This window comes from Canis lupus, chromosome X (genome assembly GCF_003254725.2).
Source record: "Canis lupus dingo isolate Sandy chromosome X, ASM325472v2, whole genome shotgun sequence".
Taxonomy (NCBI): domain Eukaryota; kingdom Metazoa; phylum Chordata; class Mammalia; order Carnivora; family Canidae; genus Canis; species Canis lupus.
In genome coordinates, this window is record NC_064281.1 from 92,646,345 (window position 1) to 92,664,205 (window position 17,861).

Genomic DNA, 17,861 nt, shown 5'->3' on the forward strand with positions numbered 1-17,861 from the left:
TACTACAATAGGTTCTTTTTAACATCCTTTTACTGAAACACCCCACAGTTCCCTATGGTATTTGTTCTCCCTCCCTGTAAAGAATAATAAACCCAACTGTGGGTGTATTCCTGGTGATCTTTGTTTGAAGGGCATTGGCATGTTCCATTGCCTAGAATGTTCTTCCCCAGATATTTGCATAGCTCTTTCCCTTAGTTTATTGTGTTCTTTGCTCATACATCATCTTTTCAGAGAGGTCTTTCCCGACCACACTATTTACAATGGCACCCTCATCGTTCTCTGTTCCTTTACACTGTTTTTCTTCACAGCATTCATTACTATCTGATATTATGCACTTAGATAACATATGCACATATGTTTATCATATGTCTCTCCCATTAAAATCTAAGTTTCATGAAGACTGGGAGTTCATCTTTTTGACTGTACCCACACTGCCTACAACATTGCCAGGCACAGAATAGGTATTAAATGATAGGTATTTAGTGAACATATGAACACATGGATTTTTATTGTGTCAGGATTTTTTTTAAGATTTTGGGTTTTTTAAAAGATTTTATTTATTCATGAGAGACACACAGAGAGAGGCAGAGACATAGGCAGAGGGGGAAGCAGACTCCCTGTGGGGAGCCCAATGCAGGACTCGATCCCAGGATCCCAAGACTATTACCTGAGCCAAAGGCAGACACTCAACCATTGAGCCAGCCAGGTACCCCTGAATGTCATGTTAAAAAAATTTTATCATCATCAATTGAATATATATTAAGCACTCACAAGAATCTTGGCACTTTAACACAGAGGAGGACAGTTGCTGCCCTCAAGGAATTCATTGGTTCAAACAAGTCAAGCAAACACTGACAGTAGGGTTCTAAAACCTAACTGATTCTGGGCATCTGGGTGACTCAAAGAGTCTGCCTTTGGAGTCCTGGGATCAAGTCCCACATGAGGCTGCTGCCCCCAGGGGGCCTGCTCTTCCCTCTGCCTGTCTCTCTGTGTCTCTCATGAATAAATAAATAAAATCATAAAAAAATAAAGCCTAGAAAATAAAAATAAATTTTAAAAATAAATAAAGCCCTTTCAGGAAAAGAAAAAAGGCAAGGCAATTCTCTTGGTGACCCTGGTGCTGGCAATGCTGGCACAAAAGAAATGGTATTGCATCTTCCAGTTTACTAAGAGGTAATCAACAAACCTTTGATATCAAGCATGCAGCTACTGCCACTGTGATCCGTATTTCAAAGATATGTCTCATTTTAGTTTTAGCCAACTAAGCTACTGAAAGGTAAATAGATCCTAAATTTTCAAGCAGTACTTCATCCTGGTTTCTAAAAACATTTTTTTCCTCCTAAATTTTGCACGAGGTTGACTCAGGAAAACGGTCATTAATCTGCTAACTCGTTTGGTTAAATCTGCTAACTCGTTTTAAGTTCTCAGTTCCAGGATAATACTACTATCTGCTTTAGTTTCTTTTATAACAGTGTACTCCTGTCTCCTGTGAAATGTCTTTTATTCTTTAAAGATTTTATATATTTATTCATGAGAGACACACAGAGAGAAAGGCAGAGACACAGGCAGAGAGAGAAGCAGGCTCCATGCAGGGAGCCGGATGTGGGACTGGATCCCAGGACTCCAGGATCACGCCCTGAGCCCAAGGCAGATGCTCAACTGCTGAGCCACCCGGGTTGCTGGAAATGTCTTTATATCAAACAATGAAACTCATAATTTTAAGTCCTAATTGAAAAAACCCCAATAATGCAATAGTTCTCACATTGTTTTCTCACAATACAAAATCTTGCAGAGCCTGAGGAATTTCGTGTGTATTTCTTATTTCCATGTGAAAATACAACCACTGTGGTATTTTTCTATGTGGCTTTACTTTATTGAGGAGAATGTAAAATAGATTAGGAATGGTTCGATGGTGACATTCTTGTCTGATTTCATGTTGAAGGACATTAGATATAGTGATTTTTTCATTCTGGAATATCCTGACGGACATTTTCAGCAAGATTTTTGTAGGAAGGAAGCACAGGGATTCTGGCTGAAAGGTAAACAGATGCAAATTAACGTTTGGGGGAATGGATGCAATATTATCCTATACTTTTTTTTTTTTTAAGAAAATGAAGGTAGTGGATGGCCTTAATTGTTGACGAAAAAAAGCTAATATTTTGGCTCCGTAGTTGGATGCGATAAATAACCCGCCCGAAGGGAGAGATTTTGCTCTCCAAACACCCATTCTGTTGCTTCATTTATCATGGTACTCAGGCAGAAGTGTATTAGCAGAGGGTTTTAAAAAATTACCACGGCTCACTCATTTATTCATTCATTAAACAATTATTGAACACCGACTATGTGTCAGATGCTAAAACCCCCTGGGGAGGAAATGTTACGTAAAAAGTAAAAATAATAAATCAACAGTGCAAGTGTTCATTTATTCCTGTTTCAGGATACAGCTCAAATGGGGACATTTAGTTTGCGCTTTCCTTCTCTGTGTTCTACGCCTTGCACAAAAACACTTTGGTCGACATTTGTGTACCCATCTAATGAGCTCTTTGGGAAGGGAGAGACCCTGGTTTACTCTTTTTTGTGTTCCACGGCACCTAGCCGGAGATTTGGTATAGCTCAGACACGTGGTCAGTAAACGCTGGTCGAAGCGAAGGAATGAAGATAGTACCGCATCGCCTAGTATTCAATTAAGAAAACTGTCTAGTGTCCTAGATTTATTTCTTAAAAATAGTTTCTGTAATGTCGTTTAACTTGTCATCGTCTAACTTGAATCATCCAGAGTCGATCAGTTCGACCCGATTATATTTATTCCGGTTATATTTCAAGGTGGCTCATCGTCTAAGATCCGGGCTAATCGGGCAGTTTCAAACTTGCAAAAGTAGTGAAACTCATATGGTCTCGAAAAGTTTTTCCGCCCTAGCAGCTTGCGCCCAATTTCGGTGAAGGCGACTCGCTTCCCTCCCGTCCCCGCCGCCTGCGACGGACCGCATCACCCCATCTTTCCCTTCCCTTTTTCCCACCCTTTCGCCCTCCGGAAAGGGCCGAAAGGCTCCCAGAGCTTCCCAGTCTCTCTCCGCCCCCTGCGGAAGGAGCCGAAGGCAGAGCAGGGCGCCGAAACGGGGGCGGCTAGGAGCTCGGGCCCTTCCGGAAAGACCCGAACTGCGCTCGGAGGAGGAGGGCGCCTTCGACTTCAGCGCTGCGTCCCCGTGCTGTGCCCTCTGTCGGCGGCGCGGGGCAGCTGTAGCAGCGGTGGCGGCAGCCGCGTCGACGTCGACCAAGACTGGAGCGACGTTTAAAGAAGGAGCCGAATCGCCGCGGAGTCTGGCTTCTGGTTGTTGGAGGGCTCCCACCCGTCCGCGCGGCCCGACGAGGAGAAGCGGCGGCGCCGGGAAGCAGGTGAGGACCCGGCCCTGCGCCGGGAGGGGCGAGGGAGCGCGCCCGCTGCCTCCGTCGCTGGGCCGCGCCTGCGTTTGCATTCTCCTCACTTGAACCAGGAAGCGGCGGAGTCGGAGGCTCCGCTCCTCCGGCCCTTCCTTTGTGTGGGCCCGGGAGCGAAGGAGGGGACGAGCCCGGAGGGCCGCGCCGCGGTCCCCTCCGCCGTCAGGGGCCGAGGGGCAGCCGGTGCCCCGGGTAGGCCCGGCGCGTGGGGAGCCCACCGCGGGGACCCACTTGGCTTTTTCCTAGCCCTCCGCCTGCCTTTTTGTGCCTCCTTTTCTCCTCGTAGCCCCTACTTTGATTTAGAGCTTTTCTGCCCGGCCCATCCTCCCCTCCCGTCCCCTTCCCAGGGCACAACAATGCCGCCTGCTTGGCCTCATCCCCTCCCAGCACCCCACCCTCCCGTTCGCCACCTTCTACTTTCCCCGGCTTGCCCGAGGACCCCCGCCCTCGCCGTGTCGTTCGTACCTCCATCTGGATTTGCAGGAAGCTGCCTTTTCGCGTGAATTGGGGTGAAAAAAAAAAAAAAGCCCTCGGCTGCAGCCGGCTGGGTGCAAATGGGGAAGAGGGGGTGGAGTAAGGAAGATGGGGTTCAGCTGCCGCAGGGAGCCGCGTGTCGGTTCGCTTCGGTCGCGGATGGCGTTTCTCTCTTTTCCACCTTCACCTGCCCTCAGTCAAGGGTTTGTCTCACAGGGATGCGGAATGGCTTTTCCGTAGGCAGGGCGCAGGTCTCGGGGGTGGGTGCAGAGCGCTTCGTGGCGTTCCTGGGCCCACCCTGACGGGGAGACGCGGGAGGAATCTCAACAAAATGAAACCAATTCCCAGTGTCACCTGGACGCGTCCGTTTTATTGCATTACCCCGTTCCGAGAGTCCATTTGCAAACGACAAAAATTGCATTAAAAAAAAAAAAAAACCTATCTACCTACTTAAAAGCGACTTCTGTCGAAATCCCCGTATTTCGGAAGCCCTGGTTGCTGGCTCGCCGTCCAAAGGTCACCCTTTCTGATGAATGCCTTGGTGGTAACCTGGAATTCCTTGGTACTGTTAAACGAGCAACGCCTTCTAACGGATGTTTCAAATCGTCATTTCTAGACTTTTTGCCTACTTTTTTGTTTTTAAGCTGCAGTTTTGAAAATTTCGAAGATGCTTGAGACGCCCCACCTTCCACGTGTATATAACTTAAGCACTGTGACGACAGTGCCACTATTTTGGTAACTTTAAAGGGAAAGAATGTTGGCAATTAAAGTGTTTCTCTACTTAAAGTACTTATCAGCTAGTTGTTCATATATATGTAAAAAAATATAAAAATTAGATATATAAAAATTAAGTATATATTTAATATATGTATATATTTTCAACAACTCAGCGGCCTTGTTACTGGGAATATATTCTGTGACTTCCAAAAATAGAATGTTCTGGGGGTGGTACACTGCATTGCTCTTTACTGACATCCCCATCCCTTTTTCTAGAGTAATTGTCTGTTCTCTTCCAATAAGTTTATGTTTTCATTTTCACTAACACATCTGGTATAAAAAAGTTCTGCTACCAGTGCACATAATTCTTTACTTAATTCTTTACCAACAAATTGAAATGTTTCGTGTTTTCGTGCAAATAAGCATTAAGAAATGGTGACCTTTCCTTTGTCTTATTTTTTTTCACAGTACCATCTGTTGACTTCGCTTGGCACTCTAACATTTCACCTCTGGAGATTGTAAGAGTAGAGAGGTGAGGGGAAGGGGCAAGGAGATGATGAAAGGGGAGAGGGTAAAAAAGGTGTTTCAGAGTTTATCTAGATGAGGCACCCCAATTTAAATAAGAAAGAAAACTGACAGTCTAAAGGTAATAATTGGCAGCGTTTATAAACACTAATTCAGTCATTGGCTGCAGGGAGTAGCTTTTGAATGTATTTTTAAAGATGTTCTTTTTTTTAAGATTTATTTATTTATGATAGACATAGAGAATGAGAGAGGCAGAGACACAGGAGAAGGGAGAAGCAGGCTTCACGCCGGGAGCCAGATGCGGGACTCGATCCCGGGACTCCAGGATCGCGCCCTGGGCCAAAGGCAGGCGCCAAACTGCTGAGCCACCCAGGGATCCCCTGAATGTATTTTTAAAGACCAGATAAAATTTAGGAAGAGTATAGGATAGATATTGCACACAGCAAGCTTTTCTGAACTGAAATCATTCATTTACAGGTGAAATAACTTCTGTGTGTTCATGATGAAGAGTTTTCTTAAAGTTTTAAGACCGTTAAAACTGAACTCTCAAGTCTTCTTGAGGACAGAACCCAAAAGTGGAACTAAGAAAATTAATTCTAATCTTAAAAAAACTGCTCAGTGGTGACGCATGTATCTGAGATTCAGAGGAAGAGATTACCGTTCAAATCTGTAGATCAATTAAAAACTCGCTTGTCTCTTCTCAGGGGGAAGTCATGAGATTTGATGCATGGTCCAAAAACCAGCCTGTATGAACAATTGACATACAAGCCAAAAAGTTATGCCAAACTTCAGTTAAAACTTGAATACACTATTTAATGTTGCCGCAGCTTACATTCTGAATGATAGAGTACTTCTTGGTTTTCTTTTTTCTAATCTTCTACTCCTTCCTCCTCCCTTTCTCTTACAGGCATGGAGAGTAGAAAACTGATTTCTGCTACAGACATTCAGTACTCTGGCAGTCTACTGAACTCCTTGAATGAGCAACGTGGCCATGGACTCTTCTGTGATGTTACCGTTATCGTGGAAGACCGAAAATTCCGGGCCCACAGGAATATTCTTTCAGCTTCTAGTACTTACTTCCATCAGCTCTTCTCAGTTGCCGGGCAAGTTGTTGAACTGAGCTTTATAAGAGCAGAGATCTTTGCTGAAATTCTCAATTATATCTATAGTTCTAAAATTGTTCGTGTTAGATCAGATTTACTTGATGAGTTGATTAAATCGGGGCAGCTGTTAGGGGTTAAATTTATAGCAGAGCTTGGTGTCCCATTGTCACAGGTTAAAAGCATCTCAGGTACATCTCAGGACGGTAATGCAGAAACCTTACCTCCTGGTTCTAGTGACAAGAACCTTGAAATACAAAAATCAAAAGATGAAGCCCAAGATAACGGGGCCACTATAATGCCTATTATAACAGAGTCTTTTTCCTTATCTGCTGAAGATTACGAGACAAAAAAGATTATTGTTACCGATTCAGATGATGATGACGATGACGTCATTTTCTGCTCTGAAATTCTGCCTGCAAAGGATACTTTGCCGAGTACCAATGCAGTGGCTCAGGTCCAGCCTAGCCCGGGTTCCGTTGCCATTTCAGATGTTGCACCTTGTACTAGTAATAACTCTCCCCCTTTGCCAAATCTCACACCTACTCAGAAACTTCCTACTTCTGTGAATCAGGCAACTCTGAGCCAGACGCAAGGAAGTGAAAAATTGCTGGTATCTTCAGCCCCGACACATCTGACTCCCAACATTATTTTGCTAAATCAGACACCACTTACTACACCACCAAATGTTACTTCCTCACTTCCAAATCATATGTCTCCTTCAATCAATTTGCTTGTGCAGAATCAGCAGACACCAAACAGTGCTGTTTTAACGGGAAACAAGGCCAATGAAGAGGAGGAGGAGGAAATTATAGATGATGATGATGACACTATTAGCTCCAGTCCAGATTCGGCGGTCAGTAATACATCTTTGGTCCCCCAGGCCGATATCCCCCAAAATGCCACTTTTGATGGATCGTTGGTACAGAAGATGCAGATTCCTACACTTCTGCAAGAACCACTTTCCAATTCTCTAAAAATTTCAGATATAATTACTAGAAACACTAATGATGCAGGCTTAGGATCAAAACATCTAATGGAGGGTCAGAAGATCATTACTTTAGATACAGCTACTGAGATTGAAGGCTTGTCGACGGGTTGCAAGGTTTATGCAAATATCGGTGAAGATACTTATGACATAGTGATCCCTGTCAAGGATGACCCTGACGAAGGGGAGGCCAGACTTGAGAATGAGATACCAAAAACATCTAGTGGTGAGCCTGCAAACAAGCGTATGAAAGTAAAACATGACGATCACTATGAGTTAATAGTAGATGGGAGGGTCTATTATATCTGTATTGTGTGCAAAAGGTCATATGTCTGTCTGACAAGCTTGCGGAGACATTTTAACATACATTCTTGGGAGAAGAAGTATCCTTGCCGTTACTGTGAGAAGGTATTTCCTCTTGCAGAATATCGCACAAAACATGAAATTCATCACACAGGGGAGCGAAGGTACCAGTGTTTGGCCTGTGGCAAATCTTTCATCAACTATCAGTTTATGTCTTCACACATAAAATCAGTTCATAGTCAAGATCCTTCTGGAGACTCAAAGCTTTACCGTTTACATCCATGCAGGTCTTTACAGATTAGACAATATGCATATCTTTCTGATAGGTCAGGCGCTATGCCTGTAATGAAGGATGATGCTATTGGGTATAAGGTTGATGCTGGAAAAGAACCTGCAGTAGGGACCACATCTACTCCTCAGAACAAGCCAATGACCTGGGAAGATATTTTTATTCAGCAGGAAAATGATTCAATTTTTAAACAGAATGTAACAGATGGCAGTACTGAGTTTGAATTTATAATACCAGAATCTTATTGAACTTTGAAATCTCAGAAAGTTTGGTTTGCGTTCAGGGGCAGGGGTTTCAAAAGACCTGTAAAACAAGGTGAAAATGAGTTCCTTTGATCTGCTGTGTCATCTGAAGGCAGTCTAGTTGGATTATTTGTTGATAATTTTTAGAAGAAAATTATTCTGAAAGTTTTGAGTAGAGATTGAAAAGTCCCCCTCCCCCCACGAGTATCTGTTTATATAGTTAGCTTTCAGCTCGTTTTAAAGAGGCAAAGAGAAAAGAAGCTTGGAGAGATAGTTTCCTGAATAGAATTTGAAGCAGTCTGAATGTTCTTTGAAAATAACTGGAGTTATTAGCATACCCTAGTTTATAACTTTCCCCTTCCATGTTAGCACTTTACTGCTAAATTCTCAATTATCTTAATATTGAGACTATAAATGTGTGTTGTGTTTTGGATGTGGCATAAAAAGTAAACAAGAACTTCTAAAGTTGTTCTGGAAAATTTCAGAATAAGTCTCTGCTTGATTGTGTATTCTGCTAGTCCAAATGGATAGCAACCTCCTGCCTCCCTCCTGCCATGAAAATGGCCGTGCAGACAAGTGTCTCATCTGAAGAAAGAGTTTTGGCTAATTAGAGTTAAGTTTTGCTTTTATTGCCATCGTCTGGAAAAGACATTGGTGGCTGGACTACTGTATATATACCTTTGCAGTGTGGTCTCTGTGGGCAAACATGTTAATAGAAAACAAATCTCTGTATTGCAGACAGGAGGAGAGGAAAAGTTCTGTTGTGTTTGTTTTGAATTCTGTGTTCTTACGATAGAGAGTGGAAGTGAATGGAGAGTTCCTTTTTTGTTTGTATGGTTAAAAATATTCCCTTGAGAAATTTCAAAGTTTGAATCTGAAAGCCACCAAATAAATCTTTCATTATGTATAAATCTTTATAAATGATAGATTCCATAAATGAGACTCCTACATATTTTAGGTGGGAGGCTACTGGTATATATTTTTAAATGTTCATATTACTTAGAATTTCTAATAGGAAAAGTTTTCATTTGAAATAGTTGAATCCGTGATCTAGTATTTTCCTTTCACAAGACGTTTTATGTTTTTACCCCTTCTAAAGTAAGTTCCATTCCATCTGCAAAGTGCTGCAATATTATAGCAATCAGAAACTATATATGGAAATATTATATAGGCTTGTTGATTCCTGTTTATCTTGAGAACAATAAGTGTACCTTTCTTCCTTTTAAAAGGACACCTATTTAAACACTTCGAAAATAAAGTCAAAACTCCTTCAAGTGCTAATACTAAAAGGAAGCAGGTTGGAACAAATATATAGCCTAGCCTTTATAACAGGATTAATGTGTTGAACTTCTGTAAATTACTTTTTGCAAAGGAAAAAAAATTAATAGATACTGAAAAAGATTGTTGTGCATAGTTGCTAGTCCTTTGTAACCTTGCTTAAATATTTCTTAATTCAACATGTTTTCTTTCTCTGTGTATTTTTAAGAATAGTCTATTTCTTGACTTTGAACTTAAAGCTTTAATCACATTTTCTCATGTATACATCATTCTTCTGACGGTAAGCTAGATTTGAAGATAACGGTTTCAGTGTTTCAGTTGGTAGGTGAGGTTATCAGGCCTCAGTATTTGCAATAATATGAGAAGGAGGAAAAATATCCCAATCTTCGGCTTACCGAGGGCTAGAATGATGTGCATCTGTCTGTTTTCTGTTCTGTGAGTCTGGACATTCAAACCATTTTGTGAACTAATCCTTGGAAAAGTTTAAGTTACCTTATAACTTAAGACTCTGATCTCTGGAATCACAATATCTGTTTCCTTTCTGGGTAGATAGTAACAACATTACTCTTTGACTATAAGGTGCACTCAAATATTTTCAGTGGAAATTTATTCGAGTTTCATTAATGCTGTCTCACCAGTTAGACATAAGGACTTCTGCAAGTGTGGGTGATACTGATGGCCAGCAGAGCTTCCAGACCTTTCAAACTTAATTGCTAGGGAAATTAGTTGATCATAATAAAACCTGAGAGTTTCTACCAGGCTATTTTGACAAACCAGGAATTGAGTCTGTAATAGAAAACTCTCCATTCTGAATAATATGGATGTAATTATTTGCTGCTGCTGTGCAAATTCTGAGTATAAAACTTAAACTCTGTGCCCAATGAAGATATCTTCTAGAGTTTTTTGGGAGAAGGAAAACTGGAATATTAACTTGTATTTTTGCCAGAAGACTCTTCCTTGCATGTATGTCAGGGTCTTCAGTTTTTTCAGAAGTTTCTATATCCAAAGTTCAGAATTCTTGTGAACTACTCCTTTGGGGCTGAAACCATTCACTCCCACTGTTTATTGGGTTGGAAATCTGTAGCAAGATTCTGTTTAAAACTTACCGTGGTGTTTTCCTATTTCATACTTAGCTTTCTAGCTATTAAATTCCTTCTTTTTTTCTTTCAAGTTGGCTGCAAATTTGCTCCTGTGCTAAATTACCTGTAAACCTTCTGGATTGGAACTGTTTGAAATAGCAATTTGTTGAAAGAGATGACAGAAAGTGAAAATGCTAAACTAGGCAAAGATCTTAAAATGCCATAGCAATCTTGCAAAATTTACTTTAAAATATATCTTAAATGATCATTATCTCGGTAGTACTGATCCCCCACATGCAACTACTATGAGGAATCCGTGTTGTCTCTTTTCCATTGTACCAAAAAGATAAATGGTTAAAAATGGTCAAGGTATTTTGTATTGTCAAGGCATGCGTATTCTGAAGGATCCAATGTGAATTCAATAGCACTGGCTTCCTCGCCTCTGTCAATCATACGAAACCTTGTTCATTTCCACCCAATACTGTAATGTTCATACTTGTACAATCTTTCCTGTCATATGACTTTAAGTTCTACTTTTCATTAACCATTTACCTGGTATTAGTTCGTAGAGCTTCTTATGGCAAAAATAAAATGTTATAATTCTGATTTTCGAGTGTATTTTTTATAAGATTATCTTTCAGAAATTATACCTGGAGCACCTGGCTGGCTCAGTTGGTAGAGCATGCCGGTGAGTTTAGGCCCCACATTGGCCATAGAGCTTACTTTAAAAAAAAAAAAAAAAGAAATTACACAGACTTCACTATTGTGTTGTTTTTCAGTTTTTGTGGTAGGAGACTGGGGCTATTTCTGATGACAAGAAAATGAAATTTCCTACTAGTTTTGTAGGAGTGCTAATGATACTCCATCTTTGGCTCTCCATCTTGTTCATGTCTGTGCAATGACCTCCCTTGGGGCTACATGTTCCAGGCTGCTTGGAGGTTAACATATACCCTGACCGGACACAAGGAGGCTTGTTTTGATCTTTCCTAAAGTTGTTTAAACAACTATACTAGAGTTAACAATTTCTTCCCCTCCCCTCTGGTATACAGATGGCAACACTTTAGATAACTACACTTTGACTTCACCACAATGCTCTATAAAATCTGTGGATTAAGGTCCAGACATTTTTTTTTTAAGGTCCGGACTTTGTGGAGAATAGCGGTGTAGTGCCTGGATTGTGGTCTGCTCCATTCCCCCGTCACCACCCCCCCCCCAACAATAAGTTATCCTGAGTAAAACTGTAAGCCACGTGGAGTGGCATGGAATGGCTTGCTTCGCTTGCTTCCTTGTTGGGTCTCAAAATGCCTTCCTACTTTGGAGGATACTTTACTGTCCCTCTTCTATCTTCTGACAGGTTTTATATGTTGGTTAATTGCATCCCCATTGTACCTTGAGCTCATAGTCAAAAGTGGGTGGGCTTTTCTGTCCGTTACTTCAGGATGTCTGTAATACTTCTGTAGGTTCCATGAAGATGCACATACGTGGATAAGGAGGACGATAGTTTTATTAATTTGAAACATCACAAAAGCAGTCTGGGTTTCCAACATGGCAGTGATACAGATTTTAAGCAACATCCAGTTTATACAGGTTCTGGATTAATATTTTAATGTTTCATGCCCAGTTCAATACTGTAAAGCAGAATTAGGAATAAAGCAGTAAATATTACAAAATGCAGTCAAGGTACATATTGGAAATACAAATTCCTTCATTACAGCAAATGTTTTGCAAAAGAGTAAAGCAGCAAATATTAATTTTTCTAAGGTAACATGCACTTTATATAATTCAATGTAATAAAAAAAGAAGCTGCTCAAACTAAGTGTTACAAAATCTATTCTGTTTCAAGTTATTTTGTAAAGTAAGAAAAATACATAGAAATGAGTCAGAGTCTTAACATTTTAAGAAATGTGATAAATGTAGGATATACTGTGTAATGGTGCCTTTTAAAAAATTAAATACTCCTATATGTTCACTAAAGCAAAAGGTACAGTGTAAATGGCAAAAAAAATTTCATCGAGTATTACAAGTTGGTATTTGTATAGTAAGTCAATTGGTTATTAGTCCCTTTTTGAAATCCAATAGAATGTAATATGCTCAGAACTGTAGAAAATAAGAGTTAATTTTATATGACACAAAGAGATTGTAGTTTGTCCGATTTGAACTCTGGATGAGGCATCATTCATGATGCTGGAAGTTAAACTGAATGCTTTGCAGACATTTACTGTGAACAATGAGTGCACTTGTTGTGCCTTGATAATTCTTGATGGCTGGGTGTCTACAAGGTAGATGGGAGCACCAGCATTTGCCTGCTACCTCTACTCCATCAAGTCGGGAGGTAGCGAAATTGGCCGGAAAAATTTCCAGTATGTGTTCTGTGTGTTTGCAGAACTGTCAAATTAGGTACCCTCCTGTAGCCCCTGTATTTTTTACATTATACTAGTGTAGGATTATCAGTCTTCCTTTAAATCAATCATTTCTCAGGTTAACATAAGATCGCAGTGAAAGTGTTCATTCTGAAGTGAAGGCATGGGTGCCAAAGTGTTAAATTCGTCAGGTGGATGGTTTAAAGCTATGCATAAATAAAAGAACCGAACAAACACCTATCACAATGTGCCAGATGGATTTTTAAATCTACGGTAACACTTAAGATTTGTCAAGTTAGCTACTTTTGAGGTTTTGCAGACTTAAAGCGGCATTGCAACACTTTGATAATCTTGAACACTGTCATGATTGGTCTCAACAAAAAAAAGGACCAATAAGAGCAGTGGTGTTAAAATACAGATGATTCTTTTGGGGTGGGGTGCGGGATACGTGCGGTTTGCTGGGATTGAAGCACAATATTTGAAGATTAAATAGTCACAAAGATTAGTAACAATTCGTATCACCACCCAGGAACCTAATCTAGCATTTTTGATTCCGAATTTTAACTGTAAGATTTCTATCTCCCATAGCAAATGTCTTTTGTAATACTGCACCACCACTGTCTCCTAAGTTACGGATGTGTAACAGATCAACTCAAAAAACCTCACACGTTGCTCTTTGTATTTCAGTGCATCCTAAACAATCGATCCTGTTCCCCACGACTCGAGGGAATATTGCACTTTTCCCTTTGGGAGGTACTGATAACGAAAGCTGAGCCGAATGATCACAACAGCCATTTTTACAATACAGAGAAGAAAGGAGTACAAGATACAGGCAGCGTTTTTCGACATCCAGACACAAGCAAACAAAATCTTAGCCAGAACTCTCTGTATTGGAACCACTGGGTAGCTCCATCTGGGAAATTTTCCTTAGGGACTGACTTTAGTGGTAGGGAAAGATAGGGCCTATATATAAGCCAGGTGCTTCACCCAAGGTGCTAGGGTGGCAATCTGCCAAGGGTCTGAGGACAAAGTGAAAGAGGTGGCAACCACGCTGCCGCTGAATACAGAGGTGGTGCCATAGGGAAACAATGCAGGTCCAAACGGGGACAAGCTTCTTGTGGGAATGGGGGAATGGCTCCCCAGTCTTGCTTAGAGAGTGCCTGCTGCCCTTGGAAGTGCTGGGTTCAGCCTCGCCACCCCTGCTCTGCACCGATAAGTAATAAGCTTCATCCCTATCTTTCCCTAGCTTGGCAGGCCTTCGTAAAACTTTATGCATTAAGAATCACACTTTAAATTTTGTACCCTACACACTTCCACTAAAGCAGAAATACAAAAGCCACAGTAATCTCAACAGCCAGCAGGTATTCCTCTTTAGGGGCTGTAAGGTGGTGGTTTTTCAAAAGGCGGGTAGTAGGGCGGAGAGTAGCGGGGTGGTGCGCTCGAGGACCACATGTAGCTGGGCGAAGGCGAGGCCGACTGGGGCTCATCAGAAAGTCCAGAGGGAGGGGAGGATGGGAAGACACCGGAATGCTGTGTAATAAAAACAAAATGTCAGTTTAGGCGGGCCGGGTTGCAATTCCTCCACGGCCCATCGTTATTTAAAAATGAACATGGACCAAGTTTGCTCCTGTTTGGAACAATAGAATGCTCCTAAACTTCACGAAGTTCATGAGGAGCATGAGCCGGTTGGTCCCACTATCTCCCAGCCACTCCAACTGCACAGCTCCCATGCAGATAGCATGGAATCCTCCTCCCCGTTCCCTCGAGCCCTGCATCCAGTTCTCGATTCTTGTTGCTCCTACTTCTGCGTTGTGTCTTCAATCCACAACTCCCTTTTCCACGTTTACAGCCCAAGCTTCCAATACCTCTCCCTCGAGCTATGTCAACAGCATCCCAGCTAGTCTTTGGAAGGGTTCTTTGGACTTTAAGAGCATCTGAGGTTAAGCCAGTAACATCTGGGAAAGGCTTTGCTACCAGAATATGTCATCTCATCTCACAGACCAAAACACAAGACAAAAACTAAGGTCAGAGAGGTGAAGTGGGCTTTCTTGGACCTAGGCTCTTCCAAGCCCGACAATTTCTATTTCACCATAACTGTAGCCCACAACCCCCGTAGCCCACCACTCCCCAGGTGGGAGGGCAGAGAGGCACACCGGCTTGGAGGGGACAATACCAATGTTAAGGACAAGGAATAATTTGTCAGGTTGCAGAGACACTGAGGATTCAATTTTACTCTGAATTGTCTAACTTTGGTGATCTTTGAAAAGAGAGGAGATAGATTTTAAAAAAACAAACAATGAATTGACATATCACGAGTCATTTGCTACTTCTCTTTCTCTGGCTCATGTATACCCTTGACCCTAAGGATTTTCCTGCTCAAGGAGAGTTGACTTGTTTTTGCTTTGTTCATTGCCATAGCCCCCAGAGCTCAGAACAGTGCTTGACACGTATTAGATGCTCAATTAATGTTGAATGAGTGACCCTAACCTCAGGAGAATGTAAGATGGACTTGGCATGTTTTTTATTTTTTATTTTTATTTTTTTAAGATTTTATTTATTTATTCATGAGAGACACTGAGAGACAGAGGCAGAGACACAGGCAGAGGGAGAAGCAGGCTCCATGCAGGGAGCCTGATGTGGGACTCGATCCCAAGACTCCAGGACCATGCCCTGGGTCAAAGGCAGGCACTAAACTGCTGAGCCACCCAGGGATCCCCGCCATGTTTTTTAAAAGTAAAATCTATTTTCTTGAAAAAAAATTTTTTTTAAGATTTCATTTATTTATTCATGAGAGACAGAGAAGGGCAGAGGCAAAAGCAGGCTCCCTGGACCCTCCTCTGCAGGGAGCCCGAAGTGGGACTTGATCCCAGGGATGGCAGGAGGCCAGAGGCCAGTTTTAGGCTCTCAGGAAGGGTGAACACAATAAAGCCAACAAACAGGGCTGGAGAACTGCACATTTCTGGTGTGTCTTAGCTTTAGGAGGAACCAATATATTAAAAGAAAAAGAAGGACCCTAGGTGACTCAGTCAGTTAAGTGTTGACTCTTGGTTTTGACTCAGGTCATGATCTTGGGGTCCTGGAATCGAGAGCCCACTGTAGGGCTCTGCACTCAGTGGGGAGTCTGCTTCTCCCTCTCCCTCTGCCCCTCCCCCTGCCCATGCTCTTAAATAAATAAATAAATAATCTTTAAAATATGGCTTTTAGAAAGAAAAACAACAACACCACACCAATATTTCTCAAGAGATCAAGTGCTGTTTGGGGGAGGTCATGCCTTTACTTTGTTCAGCTGGCCAGAGTCTGAGTAGAACATGTCATTTTTCTAGGCCTGGGGCAATCGAGAGTCAGGCTTGACATGAGCTTTCTGGAGCCTGAGACCATTTGGCTGAGTGTCCTTATCCCCAGTCCTCACCCCTGCACTCATTAGAAAGGGCCGTCCAGATTTCTAGGTCTTGCCCGAGACACTGAAATATCTGTCCACATAATGTTGGGACCTACGAGGGATGTCACTGCCATCATTCCCTCCACCCCTCCTTCCATTATTTCGCCCCAAGTGCAGGAATGACAGGGTCACAGAACCTGCAGAGCCTTGAAAGACAAAACAGCTTGAGTCAGTGGACTGGAGACAAAGCCTGGTTCCCTCCTAAAATCTCAATTTCCCAGCCCCCTCTGGGAAAATACGCTTCCTTAAGACTTGCTAGTCACTATACAAACGTCCCCAGTGGGGTCAAGAGTCTCTGTGCCCTGGGGACGTGGGAGTCTGCCCATCTCAGTGCCACTACAGGATAGTGAGGATCAGGAGGCTGCTGTGAGGTGCTCCTAGCCACGGACGGGAGGTGCTCCTATTCACAGACAGGAGGCGCAAGTTTCCAGCAGCACAGCAAGAGGCAGTTCTGTCCCGGAGGTGCTGAAAGGCTTCTGTGGGCAGCACTGCTGTGGGTGGCAGTTGTACACTTTGATAGTAAAAGGGGGTGGCACAACGGCCTTTGGTTCTCACTTCTTGCTTTCAAGTTTGGGAAGTATTCAAGCGGAGGGTGGGGGTGGGATGATTCTCACTTCCCTTTGAGGATACTGGAGTCTTAAGGATAAAACTGAAGGGCTCCTGGCAGAGCTAGGGAGCGAACTGGTTGCAGTCCACACACCCTTGGGGCCAGTGGGGGGGGGGGTGAGGGGGTGGGGGTGGGTACAAGACCCACAGTACCAGCACGTAGTTTCCTAGCAACAGGCAGGCACCTTGGGAAGGATTTGGCTTTGTTGCAGCTGGGGAGCTGGCCTGGTGCGTTTTGGTTCCTAAGAGTCGACTTTCCTAATGGGACAGGCAGCTCAGAAGAACAGAGCTTTGAATCCTTGCACACCACAAAGCATGAAAAGCATCTAAATAGCCTACTGCTGGGCCTCCTGTCAGCTGGAGCTTCCTGAGTTGCTTCTTCCAGGCTGAGGCGAGAAGGGGGACAAGTGCAGGAGGCCGATGATACTATCAGAGGAGGACCACCCTCTCAGGACACACACAGCTCTCATCTGTCGCCCTCACCTGCCCCCTCTCTGCTAGATTGCTGACCCACACGCCTTTGGGATCAACCAGGTGATAGAAGTTACAGCAAAAGATGCTGTGTCCCCAGGGTAAGATCCAGGCTTTCTTGGTTCTTTGCGTTCCCCCTCTGTTTCTTTGCTTTTGAAAGCAAAGCAAGGGGTGATGGAGAGAAGAGTGGATCAAAGGAAGGCAGAGGAAGAAAATGAGAGATCAGAAATGAGAGAGAAGAAAGGACAAGAAAGAGAAAAGAAGGGACAAACTTGGTAGGTGAGGGAAAATGCAGAGAAACAGCTGAGGTGGAGCAGCCACAGCCTTCTGAGGTTCTCAGCGACCCATGCCATACACCGCCCCCCACCCAGAACTAAAGCAACTCTTTCATTAAATGGGCCCACTTTTGGGACCCCTGGCTGGCTCAGTGGTTGAGCATCTGCCTTCGGCTCCGGTCGTGATCTTGGGGTCCTGGGATCCAGTCCCGTATCAGGCTCCCCACAGGGAGCCTGCTTCTCCCTCTACCTATGTCTCTGCGTCTCTCATGAATAAATA

General features: G+C 42.9%; 2 protein-coding genes across 5 annotated transcripts in view; one reads left to right on the forward strand and one right to left on the reverse strand.

Annotated features, from left to right (window-relative positions):
• The first annotated feature begins 3,251 nt into the window (after nt 1-3,251).
• On the forward strand, nt 3,252-11,036 carry ZBTB33 (zinc finger and BTB domain containing 33). 3 transcript variants are annotated; one of them, XM_025431213.2, is made up of 3 exons: nt 3,256-3,393; nt 5,095-5,158; nt 6,059-11,036. In XM_025431213.2, exon 3 carries the CDS (start codon nt 6,061-6,063, stop codon nt 8,077-8,079), a length of 2,019 nt encoding a protein of 672 aa, XP_025286998.1. In that variant the 5' UTR covers nt 3,256-3,393; nt 5,095-5,158; nt 6,059-6,060; the 3' UTR covers nt 8,080-11,036. The 3 variants fall into 3 exon arrangements, with proteins under 3 accessions (XP_025286997.1, XP_025286998.1, XP_025286999.1); XM_025431214.3 differs by lacking the exon at nt 3,256-3,393 and adding an exon at nt 3,562-3,627; XM_025431212.3 differs by lacking the exon at nt 5,095-5,158 and having other exon boundaries at nt 3,252-3,393.
• Nucleotides 11,037-11,916: 880 nt separating this feature from the next.
• TMEM255A (transmembrane protein 255A) overlaps nt 11,917-17,861 on the reverse strand; it is a 52,068-nt gene continuing 46,123 nt past the window's right edge. For both annotated transcript variants that reach the window (XM_025431215.3, XM_025431216.3), the window contains one exon: nt 11,917-14,320. In XM_025431215.3, coding sequence (XP_025287000.1) covers nt 14,162-14,320 — 159 coding nt within the window. In that variant the 3' untranslated portion in view covers nt 11,917-14,161. The remainder of the gene's footprint in view (nt 14,321-17,861) is intronic.

Excerpts from the sequence above, each read along its gene's own strand:
- ZBTB33 (XM_025431212.3), top strand. The coding sequence starts at position 6,061 with ATGGAGAGTAGAAAACTGATTTCTGCTACAGACATTCAGTACTCTGGC.